Source organism: Pogona vitticeps, chromosome 14, assembly GCF_051106095.1.
Source record: "Pogona vitticeps strain Pit_001003342236 chromosome 14, PviZW2.1, whole genome shotgun sequence".
NCBI classification, from domain to species: domain Eukaryota; kingdom Metazoa; phylum Chordata; class Lepidosauria; order Squamata; family Agamidae; genus Pogona; species Pogona vitticeps.
In genome coordinates, this window is record NC_135796.1 from 7,792,889 (window position 1) to 7,811,740 (window position 18,852).

The 18,852-nt window shown below is 41.0% G+C and overlaps 1 protein-coding gene across 2 annotated transcripts in view; it reads right to left on the reverse strand.

The window, feature by feature from the left end:
* FBXO21 (F-box protein 21) overlaps window positions 1-18,852 on the reverse strand; it is a 39,177-nt gene that overhangs the window by 8,383 nt on the left and 11,942 nt on the right. For both annotated transcript variants that reach the window (XM_020813600.3, XM_020813601.3), the window contains exons 3-8: window positions 17,656-17,750; window positions 13,359-13,480; window positions 11,895-12,041; window positions 11,276-11,412; window positions 10,863-10,999; window positions 9,317-9,493 (exon numbers count right to left, since the gene is read on the reverse strand). In XM_020813600.3, coding sequence (XP_020669259.3) covers window positions 9,317-9,493; window positions 10,863-10,999; window positions 11,276-11,412; window positions 11,895-12,041; window positions 13,359-13,480; window positions 17,656-17,750 — 815 coding nt within the window. The remainder of the gene's footprint in view (window positions 1-9,316; window positions 9,494-10,862; window positions 11,000-11,275; window positions 11,413-11,894; window positions 12,042-13,358; window positions 13,481-17,655; window positions 17,751-18,852) is intronic.

Below are 18,852 nucleotides of genomic sequence, written 5' to 3' on the forward strand. Positions count from 1 at the left end.
CAAAGGTACACTAAAGAAACATTTTCTCTAACATTAATGAACGACAGGAATTAGATAACATTACTATATGGAACAGTAATCAGACAGCGTTGTGGGCAGCTCAGACCACTGTAGATTTAGAAAAATAAGATATTACCCAGTAGCACAGACAACTTTATGGCAGCATTAATTGGGAGGGAAAATGGTTCTGTTTCTGGCAGAGTGTGTTGCCAGAAGTCTCACAGCAAGATCATAATGCATCTTGCCAAGACATGTTTAGATACCCTTGTACCCTTGAAACAAACAAACAATGAATCTAATAATCTAAAAAGAAAGGTTACCTACCTGTAACCATGGTTCTTCTAGCGGTCCTCTGTGAATCTACACATCTGGGTTTAAACTGCGCTTGTCCTGGATCCTCAGAATATTCTAGAGCTTAAAATAAGAAAGATTAGTAGCACGTTGTCTCTTACCATGCATGCTCTGCCCGCCCGTGCACCTCAGTTCCAAATGTCTGCCACTGTCAAAGCCCTGTAAGCTAAGACTGTGAGTGATGGACAGTGGGGAGGCCAGGCGAGATGTGTGGATTCACAGAGGACCACTAGAAGAACCATTGTTACAAGCAGGTAACCTTTCCTTCTTCTACGTGGTCTCTGTGAATCTACACAACTGGGTGACTAGCAAGCTCACTTACCGGAAGGTGGGCCGTCACTCCAGCAACGAAGTTAGCACAGCTCTCCCAAATCTTGCTTCCTTCTTAGCCCTGAAGTCCAAACAATAGTGAGTCATAAAGGTGGACGGAGTGGACCACGTGGCCGCTCAGCAAATGTCCGAGATGTCAATACCACACAGCAGGGCCGTTGAAGTTGCCACAGATTGTGCCTTTAGTGCCTCTGGTTGGGTTTTACCCGACAGTTCATAGGCTAAAGTAATTGTGGACATAATCCACCGTGAAATCGTCTGTGAAGTTGCAGGAGAGCCTTTATGAGGACCATGAAAGCAAACAAATAACCGGGGAGAGGTGCAAAAGTCTTTAGTTCTGGACGGATAAAATGCTAAAGCACAGCAAACATCTAATGAGTAGAGCATGCGCTCAACATCTGAAGAAGGATTAGGAAACGTAGGTAAAGTTAATTGTTGATTAACATGAAAACTTGAAATAACTTTAGGAAGAAAGGAGACGTCAGGGTACAGAATCACTTTATCTTGAAAAAATTGTAGGTAAAGTGCATCAGCCTGAAGGGTGGCCAGTTCACTTGCTCTTCTTGCTGATGTTATTGCAACTAGAAATAAAGTTTTAAATGATAAGAGCTGGAAATCAGACGAAGCCATGGGTTCAAATGGCGGACATGTAAAAGCTTGCAACACAACCCGCAAGGACCATTGAGGTACAGGCTGATGGGTGGGTGGGCAGATATTTTGTATACCTTTTAAGAACAGTTTCAGAGTAGGGTGTGAAAACAGTTGGGAGGACTCCGATCCCAGAGGTTGGTAGAAAACAATGGCAGATATATAGACCTTAAGGGTAGAAAAAGCCAAGCCTTGATCAAATAGGTGACGTAAGTGAAGAGAGTATCAAGGGATACTGCCAAAGGTTGTAACATGTCACACTTGGTGTTGAGGTGAGTTGCGAACATGTCTATCTCTGGGGACCCCCACCAGTCGCAAATCATCGCAAAGACAACCTCGTTGAGTTGCCATTCGTGCGTCTGGATATTCATACAACTGAGCGTGTCTGCCACCTTGTTGTCTTCCGTCGATATGTGAATGGCCACAGGAAAAATGTGACAACACCACTTCCATAGATGAACTGCCAGATATAGAAGTGACATTGAATGCATGCCCCCCCTTGCTTGCTGATATAATACATGGTCGTGGTGTTGTCTGTGACCACTTGGACACCCTGACCTGCTATCAATGGACAGAAGGCACGAAAAGCTTTGATGACAGCCCACATTTCCAGGTGGTTTATGTGCAACAGCTTCTCCTTCTTGGACCAAAAAGCATGAATCTTGTGGGGGCCGCAGTGTGCTCCCCACCCTGTGGGACTTGCATCCGTTGTTACTTGAATTGTGAGCTGTAAAGGGCGGAATGGGTGCCCCATTAGAAGATTTGGTATGAATGTCCACCACTTTAGCTGCTTTGTCAGCTCTTTGGTTACGTAGAGACGCTTGGACGGACTGTCTGTCAGGGGATCGAATTGGAACAGGTAACAAGCCTGCAGGGAATGCATCTTCAATCTCGCGTGAGGTAGGGTAGATGTAGTTGATGTCATCAGACCTAGGAGATGTTGCAGGTGATGGGCAGATACTGTGGTGTGAGGTTGAAATGGTCGGATTGCACATTTTAACTTGTGGAGTTGTTCGGGTGGAAGAAACACCCTTACACGGATAGAGGGATAGAGTCTAGACGCGCACCGATGTAGTCTACTGACCTGAGTTGGTTGAAGGTGATTTCTTCTTGTTGACTTTTAAGCCCAGGTTTGTAAGGGTTTGCAGAACAACTTGGTGTCTTGGATGGCCTTTCAATGGGAAGCAGCTACGACCAACCAATCATCTATATACGGGAAAACCGTGATGTTGCATAAATGAAGGTAAGCTGCTACCAGTGCCATGCACTCTGAGAACATTCTTGGCACGGTGGACAAGCCGAACAGCAGGGTGCAGAATTAATAGGCAGTATCTATGAAGAAAAAATGAGGGTATTTTTTATGACATGGATGAATGGATATATGAAAGTAAGCGCCCTTTAGGTCTATAACCACAAACCAGTCTCTTCACAGGAGGTGAATGATGGAGTCTAGAGTGAACATTCAGAAACGCCTTGGATGAAGGTAGGTATTTAGTCGTCTGAGTAGGTCTGGTGCCCCCATTCTTTTTGGGGACTGTGAAGTAGTGGGAGTAGAAGCAGTTTGGAATGTCTTGGAGAGACACACGTTGAATGGCCTGCTTCTGTAATAGATATGATATTTCTCCCTCTAGAGCCGAAACGTAAGATGTGATTTTGATGTGGCCAATAGGAGGAAGTTCTTTAAATTCTAAAAGGTAGCCAAACTGAATGATGGATAAAACCCAAGTGTCTTTGGTGATAAAAGTTCAGTTTTTTAGGAATGGGGCTAATCCGGTTTGAGAGGTCACGGATCATCTGGGTAGAGAAGGGACTGTGATGGCGATGTTGGTCATGGGAGAGTCAAATGTACTGTTTTTCCGTCTTGGAAGGTTGACGGTAAGCCTGGTGGCATTGAGAGGATGTTTGAGGCCTGAAGGAAACATTGGCCGAAGAAGACTGAGCTGATCTTCCTTGCGCTGATGGCCTATAGGAGCGGTAAGTTTGGCGGGTCTGTTGGTATTATTGATGACCATACTGTCTGCGTCATTGAAACCTTTGGAACTTTGGCTTTTGTTGGATGACCTAGCTGTTTTCTTAATTTTGTGAAAATTTACCATGATCTCATCCATTTTTTCATTGAACAAGCCAGCTCCATCAAAGGCTAACTCCTCTATGTGTCCTTTAGTATCTTCCGTGATTCCTGATGATCTCAGCCACGCATGACGCAGATGCCAAGGATTTGGAGGCAACCTCAGCTGTGTAGTGAGATGCCACTCTTTGATGTTTGGCAACAGTTGTTGCTTCAGCATGGGCATTGAGGAGTGCTGTTCTAGATTCTTCAGGGGCTGCCTGAAGGGTAGGCAAAACTTTAGCCCAGAGTTGTCTCTGGTACACTCCTCGTGCCACTTGATAATTTGACACTATGAGCAAAAAGGAAGCAAAGGAATACATTTTGCACCCAAGGACATCCAGCTTCCTTCCCTCACGGTTGGTAGGGGTAACCTTGGCTTTGCCTCCTGTCCTGGATAGGTTGGACTGAACAATATTGATAGAGTTAGGAGCCGGGTGTTTAAAGAGGAACATGGTGTTATCTCCATGCATCCAATAATGGCCCTCCATCCTTTGAGAAATGTGCATTGATGATGATGGTAAACTCCAAGGTTCCTTAATGATATCCATCATAACTGGAATAAAGGACATAACTGGAATAAAGGACAGTCCTTCCTTGACTGATGTCACTGAACACCAGATCCTGCTTTGAAGGCGGTGGCTGTTCGACATCAAGCTGAAGGGACCCGGCCATCCGAAATATCATCTGGGAGTAAGAAGTAAAGTCTTGAGAGGAGAGGGGGTAAGTAAATCCCCCACATCCGAATCCAGGGTGTTTCTATTTGGAGGAGTGTCCTCCGATGTTTCTGAAAGAACTTCTTCATCTTGGTCTGAGGCACATGAGGCAGAAAAATCTTCCTGAAAAGAAGGCGAAGGTGACACACAATGCCTCTTTGATGCCTAAGTAGAGTTAGAGACCTTAGGAACTTGCCTAGCTTGACTCATAGTTGACGGCTTCTTGGTGACAGGTACCGAAACATTAGAAGCAGTATGGACCTTCTTTGAAGTTGGTGCCACCTGTTTGGCGGAGTCCCAATGTGAATCCCGGTGTTTCATGGATTTTGTCACTGGAATCTCAACCTTTTAACTCGATCAACGTCGACGTCGAGGTGGTGAGGGAGACGGGGAAGAAGAGGAGGCACAGATGTACCCGACTCTTCTGCATTTGTCATAACTTTCGACCTCATAGTAGAAGTCAACATCAAAGTCATAGTTACAGTACAGGCGACGACCATTTCTGCGTCCAACGTCTACATAAATGGGATCATCATAATCAGATCAAGCTTGGTGTCGTGAGGCTCAAGAAAGCACGACCACTTCTCGACGTGATGAATGATGTCGAGGCGGAGAGATGTGCTTTCTTTTATCTGTTCTTTTATATCCTGGCATGAGGACTCCTTCAAGTTTGACAGCCTTACAACTGTCACCTGCCCGGTAGATACAGGGCTAGAATGGGTAGAAGCCTGGCTGGAGGCAATCTCAGCCTGAATACAGCTCGGACTCAGCAAATGGCTAGGTACTGCCACCAAAGCCTGAGTCATATGATGACGAATGGAAGTCACTGTCTGAGATAGATTTGGTGTCAGGCTGGTCTCTAGAGGACTCTTCCAATATCGGTGACAGCAGTAACGCCGAGACTGGGGGCAACGGGGCCGATCCTTCGAGGAAGGCTTGTCTTGCTTATCTTTCTTGTGCTTAACTGAAGACTTATTTTTCTTTATTGTCCCAACAGGTGCATGCTTCGAGTCGACACCGAAGTAGAGGTCGAAGATTTCTTCAACACTGACCCTGACGTTCTTTTAAATGACTTCGTCAGAGACCTCGGAGATGGAGCAGCTGGTAAGGATGACGCCGGAGGTTCGGGACGAGGAGTAGACGCTTGGGCTGGAATAGACTCCATGGATAGTGTAGAGGGGGAAAGGGACTTACCCCAAAGCCTATGCTCACACAACTTTAGGGCAGGCTTGGAGAACTTCCTGCACTGAGGGCAAGCCTGGGGTTGATGTCTGTCCCCTAAACAGTAAAGACAGCACTCATGGCTGTCAGTAAATGGTATCTTGGTGGCACAGGAGATACAGCGATTGAATGGGCCTGAGGAGGCCATAAACTAGTCAAACTCCAGAGAGAAACGATTGAGAAGAAATAAACTCATGGATCGATGTGAAGCTCGAAAACAATAACAGAGCGGGAATGCCGATTGAATAGAGTAAGCAAGTCCAGAGATCTCTAATCAAAAGGTGAAACCAGGACAATCCGAAGTCAAGCCATGTAAATTCTATGAATGAAGCAATTTGTCCGTGAAGACAAGGTGGGAAATGGTAAACAGTCTGTGATCAAGCCGGGAAACAATGTGCAATAAAACCCGAAAGGCAAAAATCGTAGTAAAAGGTAGTCCATAATCAAAATCATGGAGAGAATAAAACAAAAGAATCGATATCCAGATCAGTCGTAACAAAAAATTTCAAAGCTCTAGCAAAGAAGTTCCAATCGCAGTGGTGGTAAAATGGAACTAAGGTGCACGGGCGGGTGGAGCATGCGTGGTAGGAGACAACATGCTACTAATCTTTCTTATTTTAAGCTCTAGAATATTCCAAGGATCCAGCGCAAGTGCAGTTTAAACCCAATTGTGTGGATTCACAGAGGCCACGTAGAAGAATCTTTAGCTTTGTTTAGATAGACATTTTAAACATCCAATCTGTGGACAGAATAACAGATAACAAGACTGCTCTATTTCAGCAAATACACCCCCTTAATCTTCTCTTTTCTAGGTTAAACATACCCAGCTCTTTTAACCTTTCCTCATGGGATATGGTTTCCACACTCATCATCATCCTGGTATGCTCCTATTTGCAAATGTTATTCTAAAATGTTCTGGAACACTTAGATATTGAAACATCACTCCAGTAGTGTAGAACGGAATACGAACAGATTTGCAAAGCATACCACTCTTTCCATATTCTGATGTTCCCTCACCAAAAACATCCTTTGCTCCTGAGAGCTTCCAGACCTTTGCTTCTCCTGTGTTTTACAAACTCTCTTCCAGAATAAAGATGGAGTGACATTGTCAACATTTGCAATTACCTAGTTTGGAATACAAATTTGTCTAGTTCACAAAGCTCACGTGACAACAAGGACAAAAGCTTATATTCTCCCCAAAGCCCTAGTAGTGTAAAAAGATATAGTGCTCCTTCTTCCCTCACATAAAAAATCATTCGAAATTGCCAAAGCCTTTAAGCTGAGTATCACACAACCTGGAAACTATCTTGAGATATGCTGGGCATTATGCATAACTCAAATATTTCCTAATGTCCTGCATTAGGGAATTTATATTTCCCCAGATCCTCCAATACCAACAATGCTGCTATTGCAACAGGAGAAAAAGGAAAGCATCTCAGAGAAATGGCTAATTTGAATGCAATTCCAAATCAGTCTTCCAGGCTTCACCTACCACTATTTACAAGTTTTGGAACCAGTGGAGAAGGGGTTTTTATCTTTCTTTTCTTGCTGGTGGAAACAGTGACTATTGCTAACAGAAATATTTTGTGTACCCTCAAGGTACTTTACATATGTTACAATTAGAGAAGGGCACAAATTAAAACATGAATTGACACATTTGTTCAAAAATTGCTACCATATTTTTGCTCCATAAGATGCACTTTTCCCCCAAATAGAGGGGGGGGGAAGTACATGCGTCTTATGGAGCGAATACAGTAAAAAAAGGGTTCCGCCACCACCACCCAGAAGCCTCCCACTGCAATGCTGGGAGGCCTCTGAATTGGCACCAGAGGCTGCTTGCTGTGGCAGCCACAGTGGACCCCACCACTCTGCCATCTGCACTGCTGGCTTTCTAGTATCTGCCTCCTAGAAAACCAGCAGGTCCAGCAGGCCAGTGGCAGCAAATTTAAATGGCAGAGGGCAGTGAAAATAGCCAAGGACCAAAGGGGAAAGAGTAAGTCAAAATCGGGTTCATTGCTTTCCAATGGGGGAGAAAAAATTCACCAAAAATTAATGAAGAGTCAGAACAAAGCCAAATTAAGTTTGCACACGTTTTAGACGGTGCACTAACAATCCCAAGCATTTAAAACCGTTTTGAATCTTTTAAGACACACTTAAAATTGCAAAAATGGACATCGCAAAACCATTGGAATGCATTGAATAGGCTTCAATGCATTCCAATGGGGGAAACATTGTATCGCTTAGCGATGTTTCCTATGGCCATTTTCGCTTAAGGACGGTAATCCGTTCCCATTGGAACAGATTAACCAGTTTTCAATGCATCTCTATGGGAAAACGTGTTTCGCTTAGCGATGTTTTCCCATAGCGATGTTTTTTTGGAACCAATTAACATCGTTAAGCGAGGCACCATTGCAATTTGTCAATTCATCTTCGTCGGAGTATGACTATGAATATATGATTTTTTGGCGATTTTAAGTGTCTTTATTCACTTTCAATCCATTTTTGCACCATTTCTGCCCCCCCAGGCCATCTGCAGCCTGCTCCTGGGAGGGACCTAGTGATCCCTTGATTGCTTTTCAAAGGGCTGTGGGGGAGTTGCTTGTTAAGAAGATGCTTTCTAAACACTTTCACTGCAACCATTTCCCATTTCTGCTCCAAGTTTTTGCTCTGGGTGGTTGAGTTGCTGCCTGTGTGCTCTTTAGCAAGGCAGTAGTTACTCATTCACACAGTTATAGTGAGCAAAGCACAACACCTTTATTTCATTCTTTGAAACTGTGGGACTTTGGGGACTTTGTTTCCTTTTAATTTGTTGAGGTTACGCTTTGGGTAGGGTGGGTGATCTCAATTTCTGTGTATTTTATCCTTATCCCCTTGAATCCCTGTGTTTGTGGGGTGGGGGTGGGGGGACTGGGTAGTTTTCTTGGATATCCCCCCCTCAGTTTTTCTTCTTTAAAAAAAATAATTTTCTTCCTACCTCAAACTCACCCATTTTGTTGGCTCCAGGTTCTGGGTTACGGTGGGCGCCTTGAGATGTTTATTCAACTCTCCCCACACCATCCTGTTTCTCTCCTCTGAAGATCTAACCTTCTTTTTAAAATATTATTTTATGAGACCAGCCCAGTTAATTTTTACTTTTATTTGTGAGCCATCAGCTGGAGAGTCCTGCCCTCCCTCTATGACTCCATACAGGAGGTGGTCCGTAACTAGCTGGGATGGGCACACAGCCAGCCATAAGGTAGACTTTATGGCCAATCTGTTGAGCAGAGGTCACCATAGGTACCTGTCACTCATGCCCACTGCCTCAGTTTCCCCACCAGTCATTCCTCTAACCCAGGGGAAGAAAGAATCCTGTCTAAACACAACCCATCTACACTTTGTGGGTGTATAACTCAGACATCCAAGCCCCGAATGTCACCAAACTTGGAGGGTTTGTACAGGTGAGCCAGGGAAACTTTCTCTGCTCCTATGGTGTCTTTAGATACCTGGGGAGCACTTTCCTAGGTGGCCCCTCATTGTGGGTGTGTAAGTGGGATATCTGAAACCCAAGCTTGCAAGGCTTTTAGAGAAGTGTCATAGGAAGCTTCTCTGCTCTTTTGGTGTGTCTAGGTGCGTGGGGGGATTTTAAAGTGCTTTAAAGGCAAGAGGAATCAATTCATTGATTTGTCAGAGAAAATTCATGGTTCTTTGACCTTAAATTATGGATCACGATGAATCACAATTTTTCTAATTTGTGTCCATCTCTAGTTACAATGGTGTAATATTTACAACAATTTGTAAAGTAAATCACTACTGTTGTACGTTGTGCTATAGTTAAGGATAAATGAGGATGACCTCCCTAATGCTTCCTTCCCAGTTCACTCCTAGTCTGATGGTAATTTTCCAAGACTGCATCTCCCTCAAAACATGATTTTGACACACTGCTTCATTATTCTATGACTCTTACCGTTTCCCAATGTTTAACAAGTTGCCCACCATCCGCTGAAGGACTTCCTTTGCAGTTGCTACGCCATAAAACTCTTCAGTCACATGATGTCCAATCAAGTACTCACACTCTTTCACTGTGAGCTGTTTTCCCTTTCCAAAAGCATCGATGTAAACATAGTCAAAGATATTTGTGCTTCTGAAGAAAATGTCAAGAATACAGACGCTAAGTGGAAGGTTTTACCCAATGCACACAATTTTTGCTCCTAGTTGCTCTCACAGAATGACATTCCAGATTTGGGGTGCTACCACAGAAAAAGCTCTGTTATCTGTAAATATGAATACTTCTCCTACTGATGGTACCTGGAGAAGAGGCTCCTCTGAAGATCTTTATGCAGGAGGAAAGATGATACCAATTTGACTGAGTACTTGTGCAGGTGAGTATACATCCTTTTCTACATCAACCTGCTCTTTCCTCTGCTGGAAGGCATGGGAAAGATACACGAAAGATACAGATGACTGTTCCTTTCTCTTCAGTACAAACATTTACAATCCTGTTCACCCACACCCCCAACTTTCGAGTTTTGAAACAACATAATTGAAGCCATATCTCAGTATTGTTCCAACAATAATGCCATTTGAAAGTCTCAGTGGCTAACTGGTAAACTGTGAAGACACTCTTTATGTGAGCATCAGTGTCCAGAAATAATTTTGTATAAAAAATATTAATTGACACAAGAGGGATCTAGACAAAAGGCCATTTAATGTTTTAGGAACCTGACACTTATTAATGCCAGACTCCTATGATTTTCCCATCTTGCAACAGTGTTCTCTCAGAGTGAATTTATACTGTTACATTCATGCATTACTAGCTCTCTATTAATAAGACTGTACAGTGGTGCCCCGCATGACGACGATAATCTGTCCCATTGAAATTGCTGTTTAGTGAAACGATCGTCTAGCGAAAACTGTTTCCCCATTGGAATGCATTGAAACCTGTTTAATGCGTTCCAATGGGGAAAAATCCTCGTCATACTGTGAAGATCGCCCATAGGGAAGCCATTTTGTGAAGCGCCAATCAGCTGTTAAAATGGCTGCCTTGCAAAGCATTGGTCCCGAAAACACTCGATTGCGAAGTGCCGATCAGTGGCAAAATCATCGTCTTGCAAAAATCGGTTTGTGAAGCAGGGACCCAAACACTGTCCAACAAAAATCGCCCATTGGAATCACTGTTTTGCGAATCGCTATAGCGGATTCGTAGTTTTGTGAGGTCGTCTTCTAGCGAGGTACCACTGTACTTCAATGTACATAGCTGACTGCAATATGGCAACTAGCAGCATTTTTAAACTGAATGCAACTTAAAATGATGTGAACGTAACAAAGAAAAACAAACATTCAACAAACACAGCAACAAACACACTCTATCATGACTTCATCATCTGGCAATAGTTGAGCTACGAAAGGCACCATGGGATGCTTAACTACCTTGGTGCCTCAATCTTTAATCTGCTCAAAATACAGCTTCTCAGTGGAAAGAGAAAGAGCCAAGAAGAACTTAAAAAGCTTACCCTTCTGTCCCTTGGCACCATCTGAGCAGAAAATGACTGGGAAAGTTGACTGGCTCAAGCTGAACACCCAACTGCCTGGCAATTGTCAAATAAAGCACTGACAAACTGATTGGGATTCCAGTTCTGTGAATTAAAACCTTTTTTAAAAAAAGATCGACAGTGAGAAGCTTATTACTGTTAGTCCTTTGAAATGAGATTAGTTTGTTTCCCTAAAAATAGGATAATTAATTTGTAGCACTGAACACAAACCTTTCCTCTGTTTCTAAGAAGAATATAAAAGCCACTGTGCAACATGGGGACTTTACCATATAACATCTCTTCAGGGCATTGGCCCAAACAACCACAAAACTGAAAAATTAGTCAATATGCAGCTCACTTTTTCAGTTTGACTTGTTTATGAGACACTTCTTTACCTGGCGAATATATGAATTCAGAGAATTGTAGTAATCCACCTCATTCCCCTTGTATTTTAATTGCTCGTAAAGGACATAGTTGATGGCATCAAGAACTTGTCTCTGCAGCTCTACCTGAGAGATGATCAAGTCTTCTCCTAAAACATGGCAAGAACAATTACATAAGTAGGTACAGAAGAGAGTTCATATTATAAATCATAAATTTGTTTGTCCTGAATCAACTGCCACTTCTATTTTTTTATTTTGTCATTCCAGTATTACCTGAGAGGTAGAAAGAAAAAATAGTCTCTCCTTAAGTTTCTGGACCCCTTCTTCTCCCATCCATGATTTCTTTGACCTTATTAATTTTTCAGTTCTCTGTATTCCTTTTGCTTCTCTTCTTTTTATGTGCCTTCTTTGCTAGGACTTACTGCTTATTCTGTCCCTCTCTAGAATTAGTCAAGTACAACCAAGTGGCCATAGATCCTGTCTGCTTGCTAAGCCAATCACCATCAGAAGATTCATCACAGAATCCTTTATCTTGTTACCAACCAAGTTATAAACATTTCTCACTTCTTATCACATAAAATAACACCAATGCCACAGAAAAGGTTGACAATAAAAACGTTGAGTGCTGCACCTGCTTTGGGAGTCACACTTGGATGTCTGGAGTTTTTAGATTTCAGATATTTACGCACTTTAGCAACAATGTCATCCACTTGGGCCCAAACAGTCTCCAGGCATATGTCTGACAAGGGGTTGCAATACTGATCAATCAAGACAGCCCCTAGAAGAAGTAGAGACTCAGTATGAAGATTTTTTCTTTTTAAAATTTTCACACTACTAATAAAAGAATTATTTTGATACTAACACTTATGACTATGTTGCATATACATCTCATGTACATATTATAACTATCGTAAATTAGCTCTTCTTCAGACCCTTCAAAATTAATTTGTCCTTTGTTTTATTACTGTCACTTTTTTCAAGACTTTACCTTAAACAACTGGATAACTTATCTTGTAATACCAAACCTGGCTGGTGGCATGCTTAACGGACTTAAAATGTTGCCACCTAAGACTAAACAAGAGGTTTCTGGGAACATGAAACCCAAATGAGCTTTCAAATTAGGAGAAAAAGAAGTTTTACATACTTCCTATATCTTCACCTCAAGGCTTGACAAGAACCCTTGAGCTCCAAGGATGTGTAGAATGTTGAAGAGAAAGAAGGGGGTAGAAAATTCATGACTTGAGTTGCTAATAATAAATGTCCTGGAGGTATGAGGGGATATGGGCCATCAGGGTAAAAAGCTCCCAGCATTTTCTCTTTACAGTGGACCCTCGACTTACAGAATTAATCCGTATTGGAACGGTGGCTGCAGGTCAAAAAGTCTGTAGGTCAAGGCTCCATTGACCTACAATGCATTGAAAACAGATTAATCCATAACCGTCCGTTTTTGTTCCATTTTGGTTTTTTTTCCGGTCTGTAGGTCGATTCTCCGGCTGCAAGTCGAACCTAAATTATGCAGCCAGAAAAGTCTGTAACTCGAAAAGTCTAAGTGGAGCCGTCTGTAAGTCGAGGGTCCACTGTACCCTTTCCAGAAAAGTGATGGGCAAGATATGGCGCACAGGCCAAATAGTATTTGTGTGGCTTTCCATGCATTCCCTAAGAATTTTCTGCTCCTGGAGATGTCCAAGAGCAGCAGTTTTCATTTTGTGAGTCATGTCTTCTACAGTTTCCACCACCACCAATTATTATTATTATTTAAAAACAAAACAAAAAAGTAAATTTTCAGGCTCTCTCACACATTTGGCTCCCAGCTTCCCTGATATTGTCCATTCCTGCTTTTGAACCATTACCGCAGATTACAGAAAAACTACAAAATCTCAGGCAGCTCTTTCCAGCCTTGCAACTCAATGTTGGAAACGGTATTGGAACAGAGGAAACTGAATTTTAAAAAAATTAATGTGCATAAGAAGTCAAGTTACTGATTACTCAAACTTTGCTCATTACTTCTATGCATAAAGTTCAGATCCAAGTACAAGGTCTCATGGAGTCACCTTAGAAAAGGAATAACTACTCATTATCTAGTCCTCTAACTAACCTTCCAAAAAGGACTGTTCATCAACTGGACGTTTAAGATAGGCCTTCAGTTTCTTTAAAATATTTTGTTGTCGCAGGAAGTAAAGAATTTTCTTTGCATAGTACTTCCATGTCAGGCCTTTCCTGCAGAACAAAGATAAACAACCATTGTGGTGAACAAGTACCTACATGTCTCTTGCATGAATGGAAAACAACAGATCAAGAACACAAAAGGAATGTCTTATATTAAATTCATAAGAAAGTATTGAGGCATTAGTGCCTGGGAAAAACTATGAGATACCAGATGGACAAAGCGGGATTGTTTTAAAATAGTTCAGCTAACTCTATTATTATAAATCAAATTTTGTCTTTAAAATACAATTCTATCTATGATTGCAAAGTATTAAAAGTGTACAGAAAACTATGACATCATTCAAATATCTTAAGGCGGTTTGAGTGTTACCCACTAATAATCATACTTAAGATATACAAAAATAGTTATAATATGAAAAAGAGATTTCAGCATGCTAGAAAGAAAAAAGGGCATTAAAAGGCCAACTTCTTTTGGATTTTGTACAGAAACTGGCTATATATGAATAATAAAGGAGGAAGAATTTTTTCAGTGAAATTGCTATTAAAAAAAACAGGAGGCAATTATATAGTAGAAATATGATACACTGGATAAGAATGCTATGTGGAGAAATGAAAGCAAAATCTTAGAATAAGAGAGTTAGAAGAGGCTCAAAAGGCACTGAGTTCAACTCCCTGCTCAGTGCAGGAATCCAAATCAAAATATATCTGACAGATGGTTGTCTAATTTTCCCTTGAATGCCTCAAGTGTCGGAGCAATCACCACATTCTAAGGTAACTGATTCCATTGTCGTACTACAGTGGTGCCTCGCATAGCGACGATAATCAGTGCAGCAAAAATCGCTGCAAAGCGATTTCGTCACTATGCGATATTAAAAAGCCCATAGGAATGTATTGAAACCCCTTCAATGCATTCCTATGGGCTTCAGACTCACCTTTATGCGAAAATCCTCCATACAGCGGCCATTTTCGCTGCCCGGTAAGCGAGGAATCTGTCCCAGAAAACAGCGGGCGGCCATATTTTTACCCGGCGGCCATTTTGGAACAGCCAATCGGCTGTTAACAAATCATCGCTTTGCGATGATCGATAAGCGAAACAGGGTACTGATCACCACAAAACGATTTTCCCCATTTAAAACAGCGCAATGCAATTGCTTTCGCGATCGCAAAATCTTCATTGTTCTGCGATTTCGTCGTTAAACGGGGCGCCCATTAAGCGGGGCACCACTGTACTCTAACAGTTAGGATGTTTTTCCTGATATTCAACTGAAAGCTGGCTTCTTGTAACTTAAGCCTACAATTATATTTTATACTCTCTGTGATTATTGAGATCCACCTCTTCCTCAGCATGACAATCTTTCAAGTATTTAAAAAGAGCTGTCATATCTCCGCCTAAATCTTCTTTTCTCAAGGCTAAACGTGCCCAGTTCTTTCAGTCTTTTCTCATAGAGCTCGGTTTCCACTACACACAGAGAAGTCACAGAGTGGAATTTCTAAGGGATTAAACAACAACAATGAATATGATGATGATAAATGAAGAACATATATTTGAGTCAAAGATCCAAACTTTGAAACTACTTTCTTGGGAGCACGATCCCACTTCATCAGATGATAATAGAAAGACTATTTATTAGAATTTGCAAGTGAAAATCAACCTACATTAAATGAAAGTCCCACAGCACAGGGATGCATGGCTTGGGATACCACTATGCGGACAGCACCCCAAGTACCTCCTGAATGATAATTTTGATAAGCAACAATTGAACCCATAACTTAAATTAGAATGGTCTTCTCAGTAGCTACTCCCAGGCTTTGGAATGTGCTGCCCCAAGAAGCTAGGTTAACCTTCCTCTCTCTTCTTCTTCCATTGTCAGGCAAAGATCTTCCTTTTCAGTCAGACTTTTAAGCAGTAAGAATCTCAGGAATGCTATGTTTATTACACTTAGAAATTTTAAATATTTTAAAAATATTTTAAATTTGCTTTTAATCCTGGTTTTAATGTTGATATAGGTTTAACTGTTTTTAATATGGTATTTATATGGTATTCTAAAATTGTTGATTGCTGTATAGTTTTAGCTATTGTGAGCCACCTATTTATTTATTTAGGCTGAAACTGAAGAATTCATTAGAATGCACAATCCAATACCAATTGTCTGCACCAGATACGAACCGAAATAAATTATGAAGCAAGTGATATATGCCAGTCATGAATCTAAAGAAACAATTCATAATGAATGCCCTAAACTAGCATCAACAGATCATATGCATAGTAACAAAAATAGAAATATTTTTAGCACTTGCTTAAATCTTATGGATTACTCATATTTTTCCTCCATACTATAAATTCCAGCCACCATCAATTTTAGAAAATGGAACCACAATAATATACTACTGAAGCTAATTTGAAATTAAATTGTACTGCTGGAACAATAGATATACAATCTGTAATGTTCTTATTGAAACACAGAAAAAAAAACAGTTCTTTAAAAAATAAGCTAATTATACTTTTGGATAAGCAACCAAAAATACACCTTACAAAAGGTGGAGATCCATCTACAAGTAATCTCAAACTATAGAAAGAAGCGCAAAGTACCAAAGATTAAGGTGAGAAATTAAAAGTTTATGGAAAACAAATCAGAGTGTCCTCCTCCCCATACTAATTTCAACAGCCAAAATATTTTGTTCGCAATTCAAACAACTGCTAATAGCTTCTACTCTGCTCCCTGATTTTAAGAAATTGGTTATTTTGCAAATACGTTATCTTACTTACAAATTTTTAGGACTGCTTCTAATTTTTACGTTTGACCCTTTGGTCCACCCCCATGCACTAGAAATAAGAAGTGCAATGTAATAGCAACTTCACTCACAACAATGACAACATCAGCCACAATATCAGGAGTTACGGAAGAAACAATGCACTGCACAGACTGTCTAAATGATGGGCAATAGACTAACAGTTACTAACAGCTCCAGCCTCCTCCCAGCAAGAGATTCCTCTGAAAGTGAATACAATGTGACCCCTTTCGGTTCCTTTGCCAGAGGACTGGCTACTCTGCACTCAGTTGCCCTCTAGAAGGCTATAAACACTTGGACAATTTATGGGCCTCTTCTCTTAATTTTTTTTTCAAAGACTCACATTTGATTAAAATGAAATAATTCATTTTGAAAAGAAAAGAAATAAAACTTTCAGTTTAGATCACATGCTATAGCAGCCATCATCTTAGAAGCATCATCTCACTGGAACATCTCTGCTACTGCTCCTGAATGAGATTTGGTGAGGTGGTGTAGACTAGGACTGGGACGACTGAGGTTCAAACCACCCCTTCAGTGCTACAGTATGTAAATATTATGCATCCCAGCATGTATATGTTGTGTACATATAAGAATGAATGAGCTGTATCATTCACATAAGAGAATATGTTTAGCCAATTACCGTATTTTTCGCTCCATAAGACGCACCTTTCCATAAGACGCACCAATTTTTTAGGGGAAGAAAACAGGAAAATATAATCTGTTTTCTTCGCTCCATAAGACGCACAGACTTTCCACCCCCCTGTTTTGTGGGGGAAAAGTGCGTCTTATGGTGAGAAAAATACGGTAGATTGTTTAGTGCTTAGAGGGTTAACTGTCAGATATATTTTAAAAAGTTAAAGTTAGTATGAAGCTTTTCTGTTGATTTGGGTTTTTTCAGTTACATTGTCTCCTGTTTGTATGTATCTAATTAGTTTGTAACAGTTAGTAAAGAACATGTTGGAAAAGTGGTAAGTATCGATTATGAAACTGTAATAAGACGTCTGCCATGCACAAACCAAATCTATATCAAGTCAAATGATATTGACAACAATGACAACAATGATTCATTGTTAGCTTATTCTTCACTATATATTTAAAGTAAATGTTCTTAAAATATTACTATGACTGATTTTATCTGCTGGAACACACATCTATAACAAGGGAGAATATTATTCATAATCTGTGTGGGGTTTTTTTTAAACTCATGCTTAATCAGCTATGTTCAAACTCAAAAAAACCCTCAATACCTCATTCACTGCATAACCTTATGTAAGTTACTCTGTATCTATGTTACATGTATATAATGGATTAAGCATAACAGTCAAAAATGTGATTTAGTTCTACTGGATGGCAAATAAAATCCAGGTATTTAACACACTGTGAAATTATGCAACATGTATGTGATTTTCTGCTCTTAGCTCCTCCAATTCACTCACCTTCCCTCCATATTAAGGACTGACATTAGTTCATCCTCAAAGAAATGGCTTGGACATCCAAGAGTTTCAATATCACTGAAGCCATCACAAGGGACCTAGCAAAAAACAAAATTTTACTGTTAAGAAGTTTTCTACAATTAGCTAGGAAATTTTCAAACACACTTTTGTACACTGAATAACAAAAATGTCACAGAGAGGACGTGGCTGACTATGTGATGATGCCACACAGCTAAGCAGGTTTGGCGGTTTGAAAAAGTCAAACAAAGCCATGTAAAAGTCTAAAGCAACCAGCCAATAACTGCCGGGGCAGAAGAGTTAGCTGTTTTTGAAACCGCCAAAACTGTCAGTGAAAGCTCCTCTTCATTTAATTCATTTTTAATTTACTCAAGTGTGAAGGGGACCCCAATCCCAAGCAACAAAGTATTGGTTGTTCTGGGTTTTTCGGGCTCTTTGGCCGTGTTCTGAAGGTTGTTCTTCCTGACGTTTCGCCAGTCTCTGTGGCCGGCATCTTCAGAGGACAGCAACCTGTGCTCTGGTGTAGTTGGCTTGGGAGTGCAGTATTTATGGCTGTGAGATAGGCTTTTGTCTTTTTTTGTAGATGGGTGATTAGTGTGTATTTTTGTGGGTGTATTGTTGTGCTAAGGGGAAGAGACAATCTGTTCCTATGGTTGATGGGTGTCATTAGCTGGTCCTTTGTGTGTAGTGATCCCCTGTCCTTCTGGGAGGGTAGAGTTCGTTGATCTTTTGCACATAGTATGTTTGATAGCTGGGAGCCAAGTTTTGTTGAGCTTCATACTTTCCTCTTTTTTGTTGAAACTGTGCTTGTGCTTGTGGATTTCAATGGCTTCCCTGTGCAGTCTGACGTAATGATTGCTGGTGTTGTCCAGTATTTCAGTATTTTGAAATAGAATTTCATGTCCAGTTTGCTTCAGGGCATGTTCAGCTACTGCAGATTTTTCTGGTTGCTTTAGTCTGCAGTGTCTCTCATGTTCTTTGATTCTGGTGTGGATGCTTCGTTTTGTGGTCGTGAAAGCCTTCGCGAATATATTCAACGAAGTATTTCTTGCTGGCCCAGACACATCACATAGTAGGTCTGGATGCTAATTGGATCAATTGCTAATTTGCAACAACAAATTTAAGACAACAAATACAATGGACCCTCGACTGACTGAATTAATCCATATTGGAACTGTGGCT